Source organism: Oncorhynchus mykiss, chromosome 10, assembly GCF_057628025.1.
Source record: "Oncorhynchus mykiss isolate SJ-2025 chromosome 10, ASM5762802v1, whole genome shotgun sequence".
In the NCBI taxonomy this organism is placed as follows: domain Eukaryota; kingdom Metazoa; phylum Chordata; class Actinopteri; order Salmoniformes; family Salmonidae; genus Oncorhynchus; species Oncorhynchus mykiss.
This window is the reverse complement of record NC_143031.1, coordinates 40,222,445-40,245,888: the sequence shown is the minus strand read 5'-3', so window position 1 is coordinate 40,245,888 and position 23,444 is coordinate 40,222,445. Positions and strand designations below refer to the sequence as shown.

General features: G+C 42.0%; 1 protein-coding gene across 10 annotated transcripts in view; it reads right to left on the bottom strand.

Moving 5' to 3' along the window:
- LOC110533873 (unconventional myosin-XVIIIa) overlaps positions 1-22,400 on the bottom strand; it is a 106,589-nt gene extending 84,189 nt beyond the window's left edge. For 6 of the 10 annotated variants that reach the window (XM_090186612.1, XM_090186620.1, XM_090186621.1 and 3 more), the window contains exons 1-2: positions 22,184-22,400; positions 13,282-14,423 (exon numbers count right to left, since the gene is read on the bottom strand). In XM_090186612.1, the coding sequence (XP_090042738.1) occupies positions 13,282-14,298 (1,017 nt within the window). In that variant the 5' untranslated portion in view covers positions 14,299-14,423; positions 22,184-22,400. The remainder of the gene's footprint in view (positions 1-13,281; positions 14,424-22,183) is intronic. The other 4 variants (XM_090186624.1, XM_090186627.1, XM_090186625.1 and 1 more) reach the window with 2 other exon arrangements.
- Positions 22,401-23,444: the final 1,044 nt, after the last annotated feature.

Here is a 23,444-nt window from a genome sequence, read left to right as displayed (position 1 = left end):
TGTTCTGGATCTAATTTCCTCTTCAAACAAATCCTATCCATTGTATCCATACCAATAGATACATTTTTAAAGTGGCAATTATAGCCTGATCTTCCTTGCACAAATGGAAGTTGCCAGCCCATATTCAACAAAACAGAGTTCTACTTCCACAGCACTGACTTGATCTAGATCTTATTATAACATCCTATTAATAGAGCTGCTGGTTGGTTCTAGGTCACACTCTCATGCTATCATTTCTTACTGTTTCAAATGGCCTGTCTCTGACGATCATGGTCATGACCAGTGGTATCTGGGACATAGTGCCAGGGACGGGGGTCCCTCAGCTGGTTATAACCAACACACTCCATAGACCAATTAGACCCCGGCATCAATAGGCTCCTAAAGTTCTCTGGTTGCGATGTTGTGTGGTGGGATGGGCAGTTTGAACACTCAGAACAAAACAGACTGCACCATGTTGAGTATACACACCTGTTTCATGGTGCATTCCACACAACTGTTCCTGACAGTCTTGTTCCTGTGACAAAGGGAGTTCCACACTCCAGGAGTCATACACTTTTACACTTGATCCCTATGGGTTGAAATCGCAAAGAGCCAATGTGATGCAGAGTTACAGATCCTGAAGGAGGAGCTCTGATGTGATGTGTTAGTTCAGACCAAAGTCTTCTATGGAGGAGATAAGAGGTTTAGAATGGAGAAACATGGTTTGTATGGTCAAAGTAGAGCTATCTACCCCCTCTTGGAGTTGACTGGAATTGGTGAAACCTGAAAGACAGCCAGTAGAACTCAATCAAGTTAACAACTCCATTGTCAGGTTAAAACAGATCTAAAACAGGAGCCATTTGGAGCCATTTTCAAAAGTATATGGTGACTTTTCAAAAGTTTTAGTATAAAACTCAACCGGCAACACTTGTAAAAGTTTTACATCAATTCCCACTGCGGTTACATACCAAAATGTGTGGACTGCTGTCACTTTGGATGAAAGGGTCTGCTACATAAATTGCGAAATGTTTATGTTTTTGTGTAGTTACCTTTTCAATTGAACTGCACAGGCACATTTAATTGGGAAGGTTTTTGGGAAAGCCTTTCCATCTTCCAGAATACCGTTTAGGCCTATTGTTAGCTTCGCAACATTTTTTACTGTTCCTTCATTGTTTGAAACCTGGACCTTTTACATCACATTATGAGGCATGTTTTACCTTGCTTCAAAGTAGCCTACACCCAAAATACCACCATTAAAACATGGAGGCAATCATCATATGCACTCTCCTGTTCTATTGGTTTTCAAAATCAACTTTCTTTCATTGTCTAGCAACCAAAGGCATTATCTTAGTCAAATTAGCATCTTATGATAGTTGTGGCATCCTTAGATCTCCCCTATTTTCCTCTCTGTCCATGAAACTGCTTGCATGTGCAGTGCGCATTTCAGAACAGTGTTTTAGCGCAAATTGCATTTTGGAACATTTGCGAGCAATGGGACCTGCCGCGCAGAAATCTCAGCCCACATAGAAGCACGGGATTAAACTTCATTCAACTTTCTAGAGCAGTGGTCACCAACCGGTCGATTGGTAAAATGGTCCAAACACACCAAGACAGTCGTGAAGATAGCACGACAAAGTCTATTCCCCCTCAGGAAACTAAAAAGATTTGGCATGGGTCCTGATATCCTCAAAAGATTCTACAGCTGCAACATCGAGAGCATCACTGCCTGGCAATTGCTCGGCCTCTGACCGCAAGACACCACAGAGGGTATTGTGTACGTCCCAGTACATCACTGGGGCCAAGCTTCCTGCCATCCAGGACCTCCATACCAGGGGGTGTCAGAGGAAGGCCCTAAAAAATTGCCAGTCTCCACATGGCAAATGGTACCAGACCTCCAAGTCTAGATCCAAAAGTCCTGATCAGTTCAGGTTACACGAGACCACAACCCTACAGATTATCTCTCAACCCCAACAGAAGAGGAGGAGAGATCTAGAGGTCTGAAGATGTGTGGGTTTTACGAAACATACGAAAACATTGTAACGTGAAGAGTTTGTCCAAATCAAAGGGAATGTTTTGGTAAAGATTAAATGTTAAGTTAGTTGTCTAAAATTGGATTTGAATCAAATCTAGACCTTGCCTCATTAACTTGGTACGCCCAGAGAATTGCCCTAAAGGCGGTTACGCCCACTTCTGACCCAAGGGTATAAAACCTGTGAGTATAGAATTTACAGACAAGACTGCGTGACCCATGCTGCAGCCAAGGTCTAAAAAGTCAAAGTTCTAATCAATAGCCTATAATGTGTATCTTTTATCATCATTTTAGCTTTTTAGTAAATAAATATTCAACTAAGATTGGTGTGGTACGAACTCATTGGTGAGACCCGGGTCCGTGCAGATTCACGGGCTATACGACGTTCAGAACGAGATTGGTAGAGGTAACTGGTTAATTAGCGGCTGTTGTAAAATCGATATTCTGATATTCTTTGAGTTAATTTGGGAAATAGAAACTCAATAAAAACTAGTTTTCCCATGGTGCCCCAGGTTAATGAGTTAATAATTGCTTGATTCAGTTAATCACGCAATTAGAAACTTTAACCATTCGATGAACAACAGTCGTCATATTAACTAATACAACGTCACAACATAACCATGCAAGAGATTTTGTTGAAGACAGAAAGCATTGGAGTAGGATTCTATTGCATTGACACACACTACTCAGTCCGTACTCTAAATAGACCGGTGCGGCATAAACAAATCAGAGTTGTAGTAGGCCTATATGCAAATAGACCATTGCCATTTATGGACCTGTGCCATTTACTTTGAACTGGACTGTGTTTACAGCATGAGCCTCTTACTTTTTTCCATTTTTACTAACGACATGCTACTGGCTTTGAGTAAATCCAATGTGTCTATGTATGCGGATGACTCAACACTATACACATCAGCTACTACAGTAACTGAAATGACTGCAACACTTAAAGGACTGCAGTTCGTTTCAGAATGGGTGGCAAAGAATAAGTTGGTCCATTTTATTTGTTACAAATCATTCAATACACCATGAACTTCAACTAAATATTGTCATGAATAATGTGGAAACTGGGCAAGTTGAGGTGACTAAACTGCTTGGAGTAAGCCTGGATTGTAAACTACCATGGTCAAAACATGTCGTCGATACGACAGTAGCCAAGATGGGGAGAAGTTTGTCCATAATAAAGCGCTGCTCTGCGTTCTTGAAAACACTCAAAAAGGCAGGTCCTACAGGCCCTAGTTTTGTCGCACCTGGTCATGTGGTCAGGTGCCACAAAGAGGGACTTAGGAAATTTGCAATTGGCGCAGAACAGGATAGCACAGCTGGCCATTAAATGTACATGGAGAGCTAACAATGATATGCATGTCAATCTCTCCTGGCTCAAAGCGGAGGAGAGAATGACTTCATCACCACTTGTTTTTATATCACCTCTTATAAAAACAAGTGGTGATGAAGTCACCAAACTTATGGACAAACTTCTCCCCATCTTGGAACATGTCGTATCGACATGTTTTTTGACCATGGTAGTTTTACAATCCAGGCTTACTCCAAGCAGTTTAGTCACCTCCACTTGCCCAGTTTCCACATTATTCATTACAAATGAATGCACCGAGCAGTCTGTTTACACTACTACACTAGCACACAACTCAGACACCCATGCATACCCACAAGGCATGCCACCAGAGGTCTCTTCACAATCCATAAGTCCAAAACAGACTGTGGGAAGCGCACAGTTCTAAATAGAGCCATGACTACATGGAACTCTATTCCACCTCAGGTAACTGATGCAAGCAGTAGAATCAGATTTATTTTAAAAACAGCAGCTAATGGGGATTCCTAATTACATACAAATGAGTGTGTGCACAGAGCTGCTGAGAGCTGAAACATGTGCACATTTTGTTCATATCCTTTGCTAGTTAGTGAGTAATTAGCCCAGTTATAGATCATTTGTAGTCAGCAGTAGGGGAGTGATAGCTTCCTACAATAGAACAAAAACGTATACATTGAGACATCTTTGAAAACCCAAGTCAGGTAAGGAGCATTTTTTTGTCTTAAAAGGGGCCCTGTATTTTGAGACAGGCTTGAATAAGCTAAGTAGCCAATAGGCAGAGGGTAGCAGACGGTCTGGTTCTCATAATACTGGTATGTGATTAATAATGCATTTTATTTTGTAAAGTGGTTTCTTGCATCAAACACCACAACATTTTCAGTCACCTCCTTGTTTGAAGGACACGTGGATAAACAGGTTAATGTCAAGCCCTGTTGGCCTCATGGAATGTAGGCCTACATTGAACACCACACATTGGCTGCTACTTTAGGCTGAATGTTAGAACAGCTAATTCCAAGTGAAAATGTTATGGGATTCATTTTCTCCATTGTTTTTTAATGGTAGGCAACCGGTAGGCTTTCTCCTTGACTAAACTCGTAAAATACAATTTTATTCATATTTCCAGATCACATTCCAGTTTGTTATTAAACCAAATGAAACTTCACATGTTCATGAAGGGATTTCTGCAACAATAAATAAATAAATAAATAAATAAATAAATAAATAAATACTGTGAAGTAGATACCAGCGTCAAACGCCCACCTCCCTGAAACTAGTTACATTTCTCCTTTTCTGAAATATCCTCTTTGATATTGTGGGAGAAATGTCTGCGATTTCAATCTGCCGTTTATTCTATCCCACTCTCTTTTTTTGTGGGGAGGAAATGTCAAGTATTTCCTGAAGCTGGTGTGTGCGGTTGTCAAGGAGAGGTACCTTCAATTCTCTTGATTTTCTGCCATTATTCTGAGTAATTTCTTCTTTACAGTTTTTTAAATAGCTTTTGCTCAATTTTCACAAGTACACTATATAATAAACTCAGCAAAAAAAAAAAAAAATCCTCTCACTGTCAACTGCGTTTATTTTCAGCAAACTTAACGTGTGTTAATATTTGTATGAACATAAGTTTCAACAGCTGGGACAAACTGAACATGTTCCACAGACATGTGACTAACAAATGGAATAATGTGTCCCTGAACAAAGGGGGGTCAAAATCAAAAGTAACCGTCAGTATCTGGTGTCGCCACCAGATGCATTAAGTACTGCAGTGCATCTCCTCCTCATGGACCGCACCAGGATTTGCCAGTTTTTGCTGTGAGATGTTACCCCACTCTTCCACCAAGGCATCGGACATTTCTGGAGGGAATGGCCCTAGCCCTCACACTCCGATCCAACAGGTCCCAGACGTGCATAATGGGATTGCGATCCTGGCTCTTCGCTGGCCATGGCAGGACACAATCACGCAGAGAACGAGCAGTATGGCTGGTGGCATTGTCATGTTGGAGGGTCATGTCAGGATGAGCCTGCAGGAAGGGTACCACATGAGGGAGGAGGATGTCTTTCCTGTAACGCACAGTGTTGAGATTGCCTGTAAACTCATTCCTTCGACGATTAACGCAAATCCGATCATCACCCGTGGTGAGACAAAACCGCAACTTGTCAATGAAGAGCACTTTTTGCCAGTCCTGTCTGGTCCAGCGACAGTGGGTTTGTTCCCATAGGCGACGTTGTTGCCCTCAGTCCAGCCTCTCTCAGCCTATTGTGGACAATCTGAGCACTGATGGAGGGATTGTGCGTTCCTGGTGTAACTCGGGCAGTTGTTGCCAACCTGTACCTGTCCCGCAGGTGTGATGTTCGAATGTACTGAACCTGTGCAGGTGTTACACATGGTCTGCCACTGCGAGGACGATCAACTGTCTGTCCTGTAGCGCTATCTTAGGCATCTCACAGTACAGACAATGCAATTTATTGCCCTGGCCACATCTGCAGTCCTCATGCCTCCTTGCAGCATGCCTAGGCACGTTCACGCAGATGAGCAGAGACCCTGGGCATCTTTTTTTTTGTGTATTTCAGAGTCAGTAGAAAGGCCTCTTTAGTGTCCTAACTTTTCATAACTGTGACCTTAATTGTCTACCGTCTAAGCTGTTAGTGTCTTAACGACCGTTCCACAGGTGCATGTTCATTAATTGTTTATGGTTCATTGAACAAGCATGGGAAACAGTGTTTAAACCTTTTACAGTGAAGATCTGTTTAGTTATTTGGATTTTTACGAATTATCTTTGAACGACAGGGTCCTGAAAAAAGAACGTAATTTTTTTGTTGCTGAGTTTATACACAAAAGCGGTTATTTCAGCAACACCTGTTGCTGAGTTGTATGAAATCGAGCACGCAGCCATGCAATCTCCATAGACAAATATTGGCTGTAGAATGCCCTATCTGAAGAGCTCAGAGACTTTCAACGTGGCACTGTCATAGGATGCCCTATAACAGGGGCTGAGTCACTGTCTTACTGGTGCTCTTCCATGCCGTCCCTGGGAGGGGTTCAGGATGGTAAGTTGGTTGAAGGTTGGAGATATCCCTCTAGTGGTGTGGGGGCTGTGCTTTGGCAAAGTGGGTGGGGTTATATCCTGCCTGTTTGGCCCTGTCCGAGGGTATCGTTGGATGGGGCCACAGTGTCTCCTGACCACTCCTGTCTCAGCCTCCAGTATTTATGCTGCAGTAGTTGATGTGTCAGGGGGCTATGGCCAGTCTGTTATATCTGAAGTATTTCTCCTGTCTTATTCGGGGTCCTGTGTGAATTTAAATATGCCCTCTCTCTCTTTCTTTCTTTCTCTCTCTCGGAGGACCTGAGCCCCAGGACCATGCCTCAGGCCTACCTGGCCTGATGACTCCTTGCTGTCCCCAGTCCACCTGGTCATGCTGCTGCGCCAGTTTCAACTGTTCTGCCTGTGGCTCTGGAATCCTGACCTGTTCACCGGACGTGCTACCTGTCTCAGACCTGCTGTTTTCAACTCTCTAGAGACAGCAGGAGCGGTAGAGATACTCTGAATGATCGGCTATGAAAAGCCAACTGACATTTACTCCTGAGGTGCTGACTTGTTGCACCCTCTACAACCACTGTGATTATTATTATTTGACCCCGCTGGTCATCTATGAACATCTTGGCCATGTTCTGTTATAATCTCCACCCGGCACAGCCAGAAGAGGACTGGCCACCCCTCATAGCCTGGTTCCTCTCTAGGTTTCTTCCTAGGTTTTGGCCTTTCTAGGGAGTTTTTCCTAGCCACCGTGCTTCTACACCTGCATTGCTTGCTGTTTGGGGTTTTAGGCTGGGTTTCTGTACAGCACTTTGAGATATCAGCTTTGAGATATCAAATATACATTTGATTCTGATTTGATGCCACCTTTCCAACAAGTCAGTTAGTCGAATCTGCAAGTGCTGTTATTGTGAAGTGGAAACGTCTAGGAGCAACAACGAATCAGCCGCGAAGTGGTAGGCCATAAAAGCTTACAGAATGGGACCACCGAGTGCTGAAGCGTGTAAAATTGGTCTGTACTCTGTTGCAACACTCACTACCGAGTGCCTCTGGAAGCAACGTCAGCACAAGAACTGTTCGTCCGGAGCTTCATGAAATGGGTTTCCATGCACAATGCCAAGCGTCGGCTGGAGTGGTGTAAAGCTCACCGCCATTGGACTTTGGAGCAGTGGAAACGTATTCTCTAGACTGACGCTTCACCATCTGGCAGTCCGACAGACGAATCTGGGTTTGGGAGATGCCAGGAGAATGCTACCTGCTCAAATGCATAGTGCCAACTGTAAAGTTTGGTGGAGGAGGAATAATGGTCTGGGGATGTTTTTCATAGTTCAGGCTAGGCCTCTTAGTTCCAGTGAATGGAAATCTTCATGCTACAGCATACAATGACATTCTAGAAGATTCTGTGCTTGACTGGCCTGAACGAAGCCCTGACCTCAACCCCATCGAACACCTTTGGGATGAATTGGAATGCCGACTGCGAGCCAGGCCTAATCGCCCAACATCAGCGCCCAACCTCACTAATGCTCGTGGCTGAAGAGAAGCAAGTCCCCACAGCAATGTTCTAACATCTAGTGGCAATCCTTCCCGGAAGAGTGGAGGCTATTGTAGCAGCAAAAGGAGGACTAACTTCATATTGATGCCTATGATTCTGGAATGAGATGTTCGATAAACGGGTGTCCACTTTGGTCATGTAGTGTATGTGGTACATTTTCACTACAAAACTCAAAACGGATCATCCAAAAGGCTGTTTCAAAACCCTAAGCTCATTTTCAATTGACTAAGTACAACACAAAAATTGTCACTTTTTTACCAAACTTAAATCAGTGTTCCATCTACAAATACATGTTTCTCATTGCAATATATGTATAAAGTCATAATGCAGTGCTCACAATCTTTTCGATAAGATTCTCTTTTCTTTTGTTAACATACATCTGACTGCCTCCTGAGTGGCACTGCGGTGTAAGGCACTGCATCACAGTGTTGCAGCGTCACTACAGCCTGGGGTTCAATCCTGTATCACAACAGGCTGTGACCGGGGAGTCCAATAGGGCGGCGCACAATTGGCCCAGCGTCGTCTGGGTTAGGGGAGGGTTTGGCCGGGCTCATCGTGCTCTAGCAACTCCTTGTGGCAGGCCGGGCGCCTACAGTCATCAGTTGAACGGTGTTTCCTCCGACACATTGGTACAACATTTAAAAAGAATGTAGCCTTCCCTGGTCAGTATTGATAATATTTGCTGCCATATATTTTTATAGACACAGCTATGGACAACTGCTAAAGTGATGCTACAGCGGTAAACAACATTGCTGCCCAGAAATTAGCTGGAGCTAAACAAAGGAGACGCATTCACAAAAAGAAATGTGAAATCTTAAAGAGATGGGCAGGGCTAAGGCTTAAGAGGGTGTGAACAATGCTGAATGGGCGTACACAAAGAAGAGCTCTCTAGCTAGTGTGAAATTCTCTACAAAATATGTTAGCTGCTTTTTCTCAAAAGTTGGGTTACAAGTTGATCAACTTTTAAAGTAGCATAACTTCACCCAACTACAGTATATGACATATCAGTTTGAAACTCTGAGTCTGTACTTTTTTTTAAATGCTTTTAAAAAGTTTGGGAAGAAAAGCCCAGATAGACTGTTGGTAGTTCGATGAGCTTTGTCATGAAACAACTGTAGTTACATTCACACTCAGTAAAAAAAAAAAAAAAAAATGTATGTTTACATATAACAATAGAAAAAGAGGCCAAGAATAAAAACAAATATGATGCTAAGTATATTACAATGTTCACAGTGCCTTTATGTGTAAGCCTCTAAGCATCTGGTTGCCAGGTGTGTGGATCCTGCCTGTCAAGCCTGCGTACTGGTGGTGGCTATGGGAGAGTAACGAGAAACACAACACCCTCACACTGCTTGTTTATGTGCAGTCCAGAGGCACAAAGTACATTCCCACCCAACCCCATCCATTTACCTAGCGGTAGTGACCTGGTCACACTGGCAATATGGACACATGTATGAACAGGATACATTTGAGGAATTGTGAAATCAAAATGGACAGTGCCGTATTCTGTGCAGTTCCATTTTAAAAATGTAGACTCTAGGTAGACAGCAGTACAGAGCAATGTCCACATTCCTGGGCAATGCAGGAAGAAAGCCAACATTCCACACACCTTGCCAAAAGAGAAGGAAATGGACTTTGATACTATAAATATTCTCAAAATGACATATAGTGGTACAGCAACCAGAGAAAAGATCCTTTCTTTAGCACTCAGCTAGAGATCCATCTACCCAATCCATTCTAAACTCTCTGATTAACACAACGTGATTATAAATTCCCCCTCCAGCTCCTTTAACCATCTGCAGAAAGTCACACATTCCCAGCACAACTCAATACCAACCCACAGCTTGCTGTACAGGACCAAGAGGACAATGGCCACAATACAAGGGTATGAAAAGAGGATATGATCAAGTACAGCACATTATGTAAATCAGAAGACCAGTCCAGACCTGTCTGATGCTGCTCTGCTAAGTCTACTAAATCTGACAACAATACCCCAGTCAGTGGTTTATCTGGAGCCGGAGTCAGTGGGGCATCTGTCTGTAGAGGGCATGGGCCTGCTGGGTGGTTGGTACTAAGCTTCTAAGCTAACATACCCACTGCCCTGACCCAGCAGGGGGTGAGAAAGATAGGGCACACATCTGGGTAGAACCTCAGAATTGCCTTAGTAGTGAACCAGGATACAGACTAATACATACTCTGTCCAGGGAGTGGCAAAGGCTCGGACTGGACACCCTTCTCACATTTAGTCAGTAGATTTGAGTGATTTTTCCCAGGCTTTTATTCGGACTCTTGCTGAAGCCCTGTGTGCAGCAGGCATTGTGCACCAGAATAACAAACCCTCTGGTGACTGACATGGATATGTACCACCAGTCTAATAAAAAATAAAAAGAAGCTGTGATCTTCACTTCCTCTTCACACGAGGAAGCAAAAAAACTCCCATTCAATTTCAGTTCCATTTTAGACCATGTATTATGAGTCAGCAGGATCCTTGAATTAGTGATGATGTCCCTGTATCTCTACACAACAAATGGACCTGATTAGGACCTAATCACCAGTAATAAAAAGTGGATAGTAAAATGTTGGGGAATCTTGTCATATACAGTAACTGCTGGAGAGGAGGAAAAGAGTAGGAATGACAGGAGTCCTACTCTGGTAGCCTACCAGAGAGACAGTAGAAAGACCTGCTACACGGGAACATGGGACAAGTGTGTGGGGTTTAAAAGGTTATATATATATGAACAGAGCATAGAGTATTGACCAAAAGTTAATCAAATCCTTATAAAAACCATGACAATATGCTTCTCTTGTAACTACTGCAGTGCAACTTGAACCAAAAATTCATGTCATGAGATTGTAGACAACTGCAAACCGGGCCTTCACTTGTTATTGCAACAACATATGGCCATGGGGCTGTTGTAATCTTTGTGCCATTGTCCTTCAACCCCCCCCCAGCTCGCCTTTGTTTGGAGTCAAAGGGGGAGGTGGGTATGGGATTACATACACCAAACACACACAGGACAGCACCATCAAGCCTTTCCACTGAAGACAGCTCCTCACAGTTTTATTTCACCTTTATTTAACCAGGTAGGCCAGTTGAGAACAAGTTCTCATTTACAACTGACCTGGCCAAGATAAAGCAAAGGAGTGCGACACAAACACAGAGTTACACATGGGATAAACAAACGTACAGTCAATAACACAATAGAAACATCTGTATACAGTGTGTGCAAATGAAGTAAGGAGGTAATGCAATAAATAGGCCATAGTGGCCAAGTAATGACAATTTAGCAATTAACACTGGAGTGATAGATGTGCAGATGAGGATGTGCAATAGAAATAGTGGTGTGCAAAAGAGCAGAAAAACAAAAACGGGATGAGGTAGGTAGTTGGTTGGATGGACTATTTACAGATGGGCTGTGTACAGCTGCAGCGATCAGTAAGTTGCCTGACAGCTGATGCTTAAAGTTAGTGAGGGTGATATAAGTCTCCAACTTCAGTGATTTTTGCAATGCGTTCCAGTCATTGGCAGCAGAGAACTGGAAGGAAAGGCAGCCAAAGGAGGTGTTGGCTTTTGGGATGACCAGTAAAATATACCTGCTGGAGCGCGTGCTACGGATGGGTGTTGCTATGGTGAGCAGTGAGCTGAGATAAGGCAGAGCTTTACCTAGCAGAGAGTTATAGATGACCTGGAGGCAGTGGGTTTGGGGACGAATATGCAGCGAGGGCCAACCAACGAGCGCATACAGGTCGCAGTGGTGGGTAGTATATGGGGCTTTGGTATAAAAATTTAAAAAACAGATGGCACTGTGATAGACACCCGGCATACAGAGAGAAATGTGTCAACTCTCTCTGTGAGGTGACTGTGGAACAATGTAGTGACTTCGGAAATGATTCACACAACTTTACTTTTTCCACATTTTGTTGTGTTACAGCCCGAATTAAAAATGTATCACATTGACACTGTGTCACTGATCTACAGACAATACCTCATAATGTCAAAGTGGAATTTTGCTTGTAGATGTTTTATTTTATTTATAAAAAATGTAAAGCTGAAATGTCTTGAGTCAATAAGTATTCAACCCCTTTGTTATGGCATGCCTAAATAAGTTGAGGAGTAAAAATGTGCTTAACAAATCGCATAATTCAACCACAAAAAACAGGGAGGTTTTTCAATGCCTTGCAAAGAAGGGCATCGATTAGTAGATGTGTGAACAGACGCTGAATATCCCTTTGAGCATGGCAAAATTATTCATTACACTTTGGATGGTGTATCAAAACACCCAGTTACTACAAAGATACAGCTGTCCTTCATAACTCAGTTGCTGGAGAGGAAGGAAACTGCACAGAGATTAAAACAGTTACAGAGTTTAATGGTATTGATATGAGAAAACTGAGGATGGATCAACAACATTGTAATTACTTGACAATACTAACCTAAATGACAGAGTCAATAGAAGGAAGCCTGTACAGAATAAAAATATTCCAAAACATGCATCCTGCTTGCAACAAGGCACTTAAGTAATACTGCAAATATTGTACAATCCAGATGTGCAAAGCTCTTAGAGACTTACCCAAAAAGACTGCAATCGCCACCAAAGGTGCTTCTACAAAGTAGGACTCAGGGGTGTGAATACTTATGTAAATGACACGTGAATTTCATTTCAATACATTTGCAAAATTTCTAAAAGCATGTTTTCACTTTGTCATTATGAGGTAGTGTGTGTAAAAGATGAGAACAAAAACCTATTGAATCGATTTTGAATTCAGGTAGTAGACAAACAAAAATGTGGAATAAATCAAGGGGATTAATCATTTCTGAAGGCACTGCAGTACTGTGCTTACTGGTTTCCTAACTGAGAGGCAGGCATCACTGCTGACGAATGCCAAACATGAGAAACCCCACTCAGTATGGGGCTGTACAGCCATGCTTCACATTCCCAGGTGAGACAAGTGTGGAAGGTAAACACTACTTATCTTAATGACAACTATATACTTAAACAGTATTTAGACATCAACTGGATATACAGGTCCAGAAACAGAGTCAACTCTTCCTGACACACACAGTTCAGTTCAATGGAAGGGTAGTGATAGAGTTTGATAGATTGCTGAAAAATGGTGTTTAGAAACTTATGATAAAAGCAGCACAGAGCATGTGCAGTGCAGTTTTCAACCTGTAAGAAAATAAGATACCCACACTTCCTCATTAGGAACTGGCCTTTTCCAACAGGCCCTTCACAAATTCTCTCAGGTACAGACTCACAGTCATCAGCATTCAGCAGAGTCCACTGATATGTGGAATCTATTACTGGCAGCACCTTGGTTGAAAAGGTTAAAAAGGCAAGATAAATTAAGTACTTACATCGTAGGCCTCCCTGCGCAGCCCCTCACTGCTCCTCAGCCAGCAGCGGCTCAGCTCACTCAGCTCCACGATGGGCTGAACCTTTAACCTCACAGAGTCCCCAGACTGACGGATCTTCTCCACGATCTCGTCCCGGCTCTTATTCTCCACGTTGTGCCCATTGATCTCCACTAACCTGTCTCCAGGCACCAGACCCAGCGCCAGGTCCTTGGTCCCAGCTCCAGGCTCAGCAAAGTGGACCACCCTCCGGTAGACCCCACCGTCAGACCTCCGGTCCAACATGGTGGTGCGGCGCAAGGAGAAACCAAAGTCTCCTGTGTTGCGGCGCTGCAGCTCCAGTTCCCTGGGCTCAGGCATAGGTGGAGCCATGACGCCAGGCAGTCGCAGATCTGCAGGGAAGGTCTTCTCCACCACTTCTGGGATGTGAACCCTCTTCCCAGCCCTGCTGCGGACCTGGGGATGCTGCTGTGAACCCTGTCTGTGGTAGGTGTCAAACACCTTGTCCTCTAACTGGGGAGATGGTTGAGTTGAGCTTGGTGTGGAAGCCTCAGAGGCACTCTCCTCTTTGCTCCTCTGGGAGAAGGAGAAGGGCTTCATGATCTGGTCCACCTGGGAGTTCTGCTTGGCCAGACCACCGAACTTGGCGGCCCGCTCCTTCACAGAGATGCGATGGGGGTCCTGTCCCCCCTCCCCCTTGATGTCATCACTGGAGCTGGCTGCACTCACCTGGCCCAGGTCCAGGACCATGCTGCCACGGTTACTGAAGCGATCAGCATCTAGATCAGTAAGGCTGAGCTCTGTGTTGCTAGCCACCTTGATAGGGATGGGGCTGGAGATCTCCAGCTTGACCTTGGAGTCCCTCTTAGAGCCTCCTCGGTGGAGGTTGAAGAAGCCCCGCCTCTGGCTCATCTCGTCCAGGCTCGTCAGCTCTGCTTGGGACATCCTCTCCTTTTTGTCCTTCCTGTCTTTTTTCTCCTTCTTCCTCTCATCCTTGTCTTTCTTAATTAGATGGAACATATTTGGCTCCAGATAGCAACCCCCTCAAGGTTGGTTTGTGTCAGTTTACACCAGGGGAGGTTCCATACACAAGTGTAGTATCAGTTCACGCGTTTGACCCAGGTCATGGAAACATCTGGGTGACACTTTGAAATGTAATCAACAGAGGGGCCATGAGGAGAGAAGAGACAATCAAGTAAGTATTTGGCCAGGCCATTATAATCCAACAATCATCCAATACAATGGCAATGAGATATCCTTACAGATCATGCCCATGGCTAGAGACGATGACTCATCAAAGAGAGTGTTTGTTACCCGGGAATGTCTAGGCTCATTTAAAGTAGCTGTCCAGATTTCTATGAAATATGACCTATAATTACAATACGAGTGAAATAGTTATTTCCAATGTCTTTATTAAGTATGTTAACGGCCTAGTGCAGGCAAAATCATGATTGTCCTGTGTTTTATATACAGTATATCCACACTGAGGTTGGAATGATACAGTGAACATGTGAAAATTATGATCATGCCCTTTTAGTGTAAGAGCTGTTTGAAATGACTACATTCAATTTCTGCCAGTTTTTGTGGGAAGCAAGTTGTCTACCAGGTGACATCATGTAATCTAAATTGTAATCTAAGTAATCCCCATAAGTAATCTTTTAGCATAACAGGGCCATAAACAATAACTAGTACTGCTGCATACACCAAAGTAAACATATTTCTTGTAAAAATGTGTTAAATTGCTGAGGTGTAGTCACTTTTGAGGACATAAGCTACACAGTACAAATATGATACAGATATTTTATATGTATTGCCTATTGAACAAAACTGTATGAATAAGGATTGAAGTGACTTAAGCTTTCTAAATATAATAAAATTATAAAATGGCCAAGTGTAAGATTCCACCTTCCTTATAAATGTAAAATGCATATTTGCATATTTTCTAAAGATCTCTCTTGATCAAAATGTCTGCCCCAACTGTTTTGAACGTCACACCGAGCTCTGGCTTGGCTTCCTGAACTTGTTAAAAAAACATTTCTGTTTGTCATAGAGAGACAATATTAATGAGATAAAAGGAGAGTTCCTTTTATCTCATATTAATATTGTCTATGACAAACAGAAATTGTTTTTGGTTTAAAATCTATTAATTATTTTAGATGACTTTGATCAAGTTGGCTATAAAATGGACCTGCTAGTGATGAAACCTGCTGCGCTACCATGTAAGGATTGCAGACGTGTGCTTTGTCAGTCTCTGGGAAGTAGGGTTGTAGCATTCCACCTAACTAGACATACCCAAAAATAACAGCTATTCATGTGTAATTACATGGTTCTGACATGCAAAAACTTGGAAAGACATCTGGGAGATGAGGAAATGATCAGAAGATAGGAGTTACATAGTTCAGAATACACAAGATCAAGTATACATTAAAAAAATATATATATCAAAGATATCAAACAAACTTGGTTACACAATTGTCCTTTATTAAAGAAGGTGCAAAAATAGAAATAAGCTGAACTATTTACAAAATGGCATTTGTTTTACATCACAGGTGTAAATTATTAGATTTCACTTTCACCATTCTTGTGCATGTCGTGATAGTCTCTGCCAGGAAACAAAAAGCAAACTGGCATTTCGAACAGAAGATCTGGCATTTCCCCATTTTTCCCTCCTGTGTTTTGTTCAATGCTTGCAGTTCTTCCTTTTGGCATGTGTGTTGGATAGTGGTTGCTTTGGGCCTCCAATTCAGCCATTTCCAACACCAGCTGCTCTCAGAAGGCCAACCAGGAGACGGGTTTGACCTTTTGCTTTGGCCATCTGCTTGTAGAGAATGAAAACATTTACTGTAGCAATGTCCACAAAGTGGTCAAAAAAAGTCTTACCACTTCCTGGTCTTGTGGAGGACCTGGTAGTAGCCTATCAGAGCATCAGATAGGTCGACACCCCCCATGATGGCATTGGAGTCCTTCACAGAAATAGGGACATTCTTCCTCACCCATGCCCCATTGGCATTTCCCCCCCTCCTTGAGACATGGTTGTTATTGAATACCTTATACTGTGTGGTGAGCATGGTTACTCTTCTAGTGTCCTTACATTTCACAAAACGCAGCTTGTTAGTCCTGATCCGACATAGGGTCCCCCTCTCCACTGTCTTGGTCATGTCGTTTACCTTGGTCTTGGGGGAAAAGATTCTGTTCGGATGAATGGTGCCACAGGCTCTTATCTTGTTCAGGAGGTCTATGAAAAGTATGGAACTAGTATACAAATGATCCACAAAGAGCTTGTACCCACTGCCAAGTAAGGAGAAGTCCATCAGCTGCATGACAGAGTCATAACTAAGGCCCTTAGTTATGTGGGTGTTATCGCCTTGCCTTCATAAATGAAAAAGTTCCATGTGTAGTCGGAGGCTGAATCGGCTGGTTGACTTATTTGTCATATATTGCTTCAATGAGGCAACCATGCGCTCATCTATAGATAGATTTTGAGCAGGCTGGAAGTAAGTTTTGCATGCCTCCACCATGTCATGATAAAGGGGCTTGACTCTTGCAAGACGATTGCAGCCCCCTTCTTCTGGACATTCCCTGATCCTTTTGTGGGTCACTCATGTGAAGAGTACGGTTGATGGTCAAGAATCGTTTTTCACTCATGATGGAGGTGGGGAACGTGAACCGATAGAGTGGGGACTCTAGTTGTCAACTAGTCTTGATACATTTACCAGTCCCATGTAAATCACCAAGGAAATGTAGTTGATCATGTCACCCATGGTGACAGGTTTCCAGGACATCTTCCTTCCCCCTGCAGCTTCATGTCCCCATACTTGTTATTACTAATTAGCATCCCCGGTACAGAGGTGGTAAAGTAGAGCTGAAACATCTGTAAGGGGGTGTGTGTTTCATCACTAAACTTTATCTGTACAGTGACTCACGAAGAAGGTCTGAAGAACACACACAATGCAAAGAGTAACACGTTGGAGACAAATGCAGAGGTGAGAACCACAAATAAACAATAGCCATGAGAGTTTAGTGGCCTCTCCAAAGTTACCAGGATGAAACATAGAACATCAAACAGTGAACTAATATGAAACATAGACAATAACTACTTTGGAATTATATAACATGGAAATGACTTGTTACATAGGCTAATGTAAACTAAATCCAAAGCACAAAAAGTAGACAACTTATAAAAAATGAAATACATATAGTAAATTAGCTATACAAAGTCATGAAAATAATTTGCTTACAGATCTAAAAGTGGATCCTTCTCGAAAGCAATCTTCGTCGGCCAAGTCCAAATCCTCATTGTTGTCCAAATTGCTCCCCTGATCCGAGTCCGACCCCAGTATTTTATTCAAAGCTTCTATGTCTGTTTACTTATTCATAGCTGCCTTCTTTTTAGCTTCCTGTTCAATATTCTTAGTTTTTACCTTTTTATTCCCCCGTGAGAAGCCATCTTTTATGCTAAAACGATGAAATTAAAGCGATGAAATCTGTTTACAATGTAATGAGGTGTGCTCGGTGCGTCTCATCTCTGAGCCAGGTAGCAATAGTTTGCATTACGCATAAAGGTTCTAAGCCTTGCTTTGTTCCACCCAGGTCAACTGTATATCCCTGGAAAGCTTTTCTCATTGGCTACAAGACTGTCAAGGTGCCATAGTAGCCAATCCCCTGTGTAATGGATGCCTACAGACGTGCAAAGAGTCATTCGGTGGACGCTCGATGTTGCCATTAAGTCATACATCATCAGATAACATTGGCAATATGCTAGATTTGTTTCTACCAACCTAATGATTACCCCCATGTAGCTTTAGCTCAAACACAGACCAAATTGAAGCTTACCTTGTAAGATGTTTACTGTTTGGTGAAAACTTTGTGTAAAATAAACATTTTGACCCTCGGGGCTGGTGATCAATAACAGTAGGTCACAGACAGACAAATAAGATATCCTCATGATCTGTGGAGTCCCGGCTTTCAGTGTGTATGACTGTATTCTGTGTTTATTTTGTTTATGCTCACAACACTAACCAGAATGTAGGTCTCAGCCCACTTTAAATGAGGTCATCAGCTCGGCCTCCCCTTATAAATTAGTATGTCCATACATGGTAGTAAGTCACAAAGATTTGAAGGTACAGATCAATAGCCAAGATACTCAGCTTTCCGCAGACACCCTGCTTTTGCAGATAGGGGCTACCGTTCTCATACTAGACTATATTGAATAGGGTCCCCAAATATGGGGACTTTACACTTAAGAGTTTAATGGACAGTCGGAAGAGAGAATGTAATTGTAGGAGAGACACCCATCTTCAAGTGGTGTCAGAGTTCACGTCATACTTCAGAGAAAATTATACCCACAGACAGACAATGAGCAGAGAGGAAGAGGCTAAGCGAAAAAACAACCAAAAGGTTCATGGCTAGAATGAATCCAGCTTTTGTGAATTTATCATCAGATTTCACTTTAATTAACCAAGCAGGTTAGAATAATTAGGTCAATGTTAGGAAAAAGGCCAAAACGCTAAAACACAAACAATAAAATTAACTTTTGATGTTATTTTGATACAAGCTGAGAGGCCCAACTATAGCAGGTGGCATTGCTAGGTTTCTTCCGGTACCCAAGTGAGGAGTTTTTGTATGGAGGTCAAAGAGAGTCAAATTTGGTCAACAAAAAAATCTAAAATGTCTTATTTGCTACGTGAGGTTTATTTGATTGAATAGAAGTTTCATACGGCTAAGGTTGTTACGAGTGTACTGATATAAGTAGCACACGTGACATCCCGGCAACTTTGTGAAAAAACACTTCATATATGAGTTGTCTCGAGAGGGCTATGCATATTCATGACACGAGGCTAGTAGTATAGCATCTCCCTCTCCATTGAATACAGAGAGTTGACGTTAACAGCCCTCATTGAATTTAAAATGTTAAAATAATGAGATGTATCCACCAATCCAAATAGAGTAATAGGCAGGAACTTGACAGCCCACAGTGCCTCTATGATGACAACAACTCCCATTGTTAGGGATGAGAGACAAGTATCTTGTTAGTATATCCATAATTGTTGCAATGAGCCCGATGTTTCACCGGATGTATAAATCTGAAGCATCCGGTTGGCATTTCCACACAGCACCAATTATGGTGATGAGAGGAAGCCCAGTGGCCGGCAGTTGGAGAATATGGAGCAAGATGGATTTTGGTCGACATTCTGCTCATTTTCTCATCGATTAAACATTTGATCTCAATACAGTTCTGTTCTCAAAACGAATATCTGTTACGAACAGAGTGGACTAAGTTTTTTTATATACTTCACCTTTTCCCAAAGTTTAAAAAAGGGTGCTGTTTAGAAGTGCAAGGGCTAATTGAGTTATTGCACATGCGCACTTCACAGACTAGGTGTTCCCTAATGGAAATAGATGCTTGAACACGCTAATAGGCTCTCGTTAGCTCGTGCTTGGCTCTGCTCCTTGATTGTTCTGCCCGATATGATTAATTTGCTCCCATTGGAAACAACAGGTTGTGGTCTATCTTGGGTTAGTTGTAAAAATCTTTGGATATACATCTGTGTCCGTGGGAACCATAACTACCGCTCAATGCAAGCAATTATGATCTACGGTGTCCACAGATCCATTTATAAGCAAAAATGTCAGTCGGAACCGGTACCAGAACCACGCAGGTCCCCTAAACAAGGGACTTAATATTTAACTGGTTTAATAGGCCAATAACAAAAGAGAGTTCCAAACCTCTTTTCCAATAACAGCTTATTTTTGCAGTTACTTCCAATTTAAAGATAGTATATTATGCTGGAATATAGAAAGTACTCTCATGAACATGCAAGTCAAATTTTAAAAGACCCAATGCAGCGGCTTTAATATTAACTTCAATTCATTTCCCAGTAACAATTTAGTGCCTAACTAATATATTTCCATTAAAATTGGCAAAACATTTTTTTACAAAAAACTCTTTCTCAAGTGAACATTTTGCTAGGACTGTCTGGGAGTGGTCTGCGTGGGGAGGAGAAAACTGAAAACATGCTTTTATTGGCAGAGGGGGTTGGAACTCTTTCTTTTTGGTCTACTAACCAATTTACTGCATGGTGATGTCACCATGGAAAGCCGAAACTCCATGCAAACCCGCAGTTTAGAAGGTCCTGTGTAGATTCTATTTTCAACTAGAAACTATCAGGAAATAACACTAATCAATGTTTTTCCATTGGCTGTTGTACAACATGATACAAAACAGAATTTTGACTGCACTTGGCCTTTAAACTGTCAGGGCCTGTGAGTGGGTCAGCTTTACACAGCAATGCATTTCAATGTGTCAATTAACTTAGTCACCAAGGGCTAGGTAGAAGCAACCAGACACCATTGTTGTAGCGAAGGTATCAAATGTGTTGGAGGCTGGCTTTCATTAAATAACAATGTTGCTTCTTTTCTGTCAGTAAACTGTTCAAAACCACTACACTTACAAGTGATGTTCCACAATTTCAGGCAAATTACTGTGGGGTTTCCAAAACAAGTTGGTATGCTGATATGACTTTTGTAAGTTTCCATTGACGTGACACAAGTAATGTTCTTTCCAAGTTGTAAGTGGGAGGGAAAAGAGAGTGTGTCAGAGAGTGTGTCCCTGTTGACCCTTCATTGAAACCTAATGTGCCCGAAGAAAAAGTTACCAGGGTTTCCGAAGTAGACTCCCTTTACACCGGTACAGTCCCAGTCCTGAGGGGCCAAAGAGTGTGCTGGCTTTTATCTAATCTTAATCAATTATAATCGCAAAAAAACTGGGAACTCGGATATCTCCGACTTCCGACTGGGAAAAATCATTTTGAACGGTCATCCATCTTTCTAGAGCTCTGACTTTCCAACCTGAAAATCACAGACGTCATGATTTGACCTTCCTTTATACAGAGTTCCCATTTGTCTTGAAAGCATCATATATTGGATCATGTATGGATCTTCATCTTCCAATCAGGTTGCTGAATCAGAAGCCATTCCCTTCCTGACCACCTCACTCCAACCACACCCTGCAGCTGAAAGCTGTCAGTGAATTAGTGGGGATAGCGTTCTCTTTACTATTGCAACACATTGATAAACCACACTTGACAAAAATAAATAAGACACTGCCATTCTCCAATGTACATGGGCATATCAATAAAGTTACACAAACTAGGCTACTGACCCTCCTCAAAATGCTTCTCGTGCCGCACAGCACTGCTATGAGAAGCAGTCATGCATGGACAAATTTGACCACTATCTAAAAACAAAAAGATAGCCTATAAACTGAATATGAACAGTAGCATATATTATCTGCGATATGATTGCCTATAGCCTATGCGAGCCATATATCTAGTGGGAATTATAAACAAATTAACATAAATGTAACCACCCAGGGTAAAAACTGGTTGAATCAATGTTATTTCCACGTAATTTCAACCCCCAAAAATCTGTGATGATGTTGAATCAACGCGATAAACTGATTGAATTTGCAAAATGTCAACGAAAGGGCATTTCGTTTTTTTTTTTTTACCTAACTTTTAACCTAAATCCAATGACATGGTGACACGTTTTGTTGAAATCACGTTAAATTCATGTTAAATTGACAACTCAACCAATTGTAAATCAAAACTAGACGTTAAAAGGACGTCTGTGCATTGGGCTGTTCGGTTATACCTGCAACAACATATTCCTGACAGGAATGTATACATTGTTGCTGAATTATTGCCTACTCGTATCCAACACTGTGGAGAGTTTATTGTCGCTGTAGTCACAGCTTGGTCATAATGCGCTCCCTTTAAGCTGCTTTGCCCTCATTCTTTATCACACTGGTGGCTTCACATGACCAACAGTTTAATCGAGAGCAGAAAGATGTAGCATACACACCGTGGTCTAATTACAAAATAAAAACGAATATTAAGTTACTCACCGCTCAGTGATATGCTGGTTTAGTGTTGGTGAGCAGTCCGATGAAGGGTTGAGTAAGATTGTAAGTAGCTTCAGCAGTTTTATTGCAGTGTCTGCCGTTGCAGGGCAGTCCAGTCGATTAAGGCATGACTTAGGGTCAGTTGGTTTGCAGTGACCCCTACCGGCTTGTTTGGGGACATTAGACTATAGGGACAGATGGATCATATGGAGGACCAAACCTGCCATAATTAGAATTAAATGAATAAATAAATAAATGCACACATAAATAGATACATATATGAATAAATAGATAAATGCACAAATAAATAGATAAAATAATGAATGAATGATTGCACATATATATATATATATATATATATAGATTAATTAATCAGTTAATGATTGCACATATAAATAGATAAATTAATGAATGAATGATTGCACACGTAAATAAATAATTATTTAAATAATTCATCCCATTTTCTTTCATTTTATTCATTTATATTATTTCATTTATTTATGTATTTCTTCCTCCAATATGACAACGGCGGGGTGTCAAGCAAACATATGTGATTGGTATCTGAAACAACTTTGGATGATCAATGCTAAGGCACATTGATCAATTGCATTTGCCTGGGCTGCATTCAATATGACAGAACATGTTAAAGGTTTAAAGGCCATGTTTCACAATAGCACTCCCCAAACAATAATATGTAGCGCATATATGTATCAATATGATATGTAACTTTTGTGGGGGAAATTGGAGGTAAAATCTATTATATGCTGCTGTGCTGCACGTGCACCATAAAAACACACAAAGAAACATGCTTGACGTAGAAACAGGTGAACAGTTTTGGAACACTGAGCCATTGACTCCCTGCCTGCACCAGGTGGCTGTGTTACGATTGGGTTGCTTTTGACAATAAGGCACCGGACTACAGCCATATAGTTTTGAACCTAGAAGAAGACCAAGAGACAAGATGGAGTCGACCGGGATGGGCGAGAGGAATGTCCAGTTGGCCAGAAAAGCATGATAAGGTCACGTTACTGAGTATCAAGCTAGCTAGCTTGGCTACAACTGATAATGTTGAGTTGGCTAGCTGCTTTTTACAGCCAGACTCTCAGTTTTACACTTAGATAATTAACTAAATTAACTAAATTGCAATTGTCATAAACCATTATTATCTAGCTAGCTACGGTACCTAAATATCTGTCAGAAGTAAAGCAAGCAGGATTGTGGCATGTCAGAAGCAATACATGTTGACTAGCTCACGTTAGCTAGA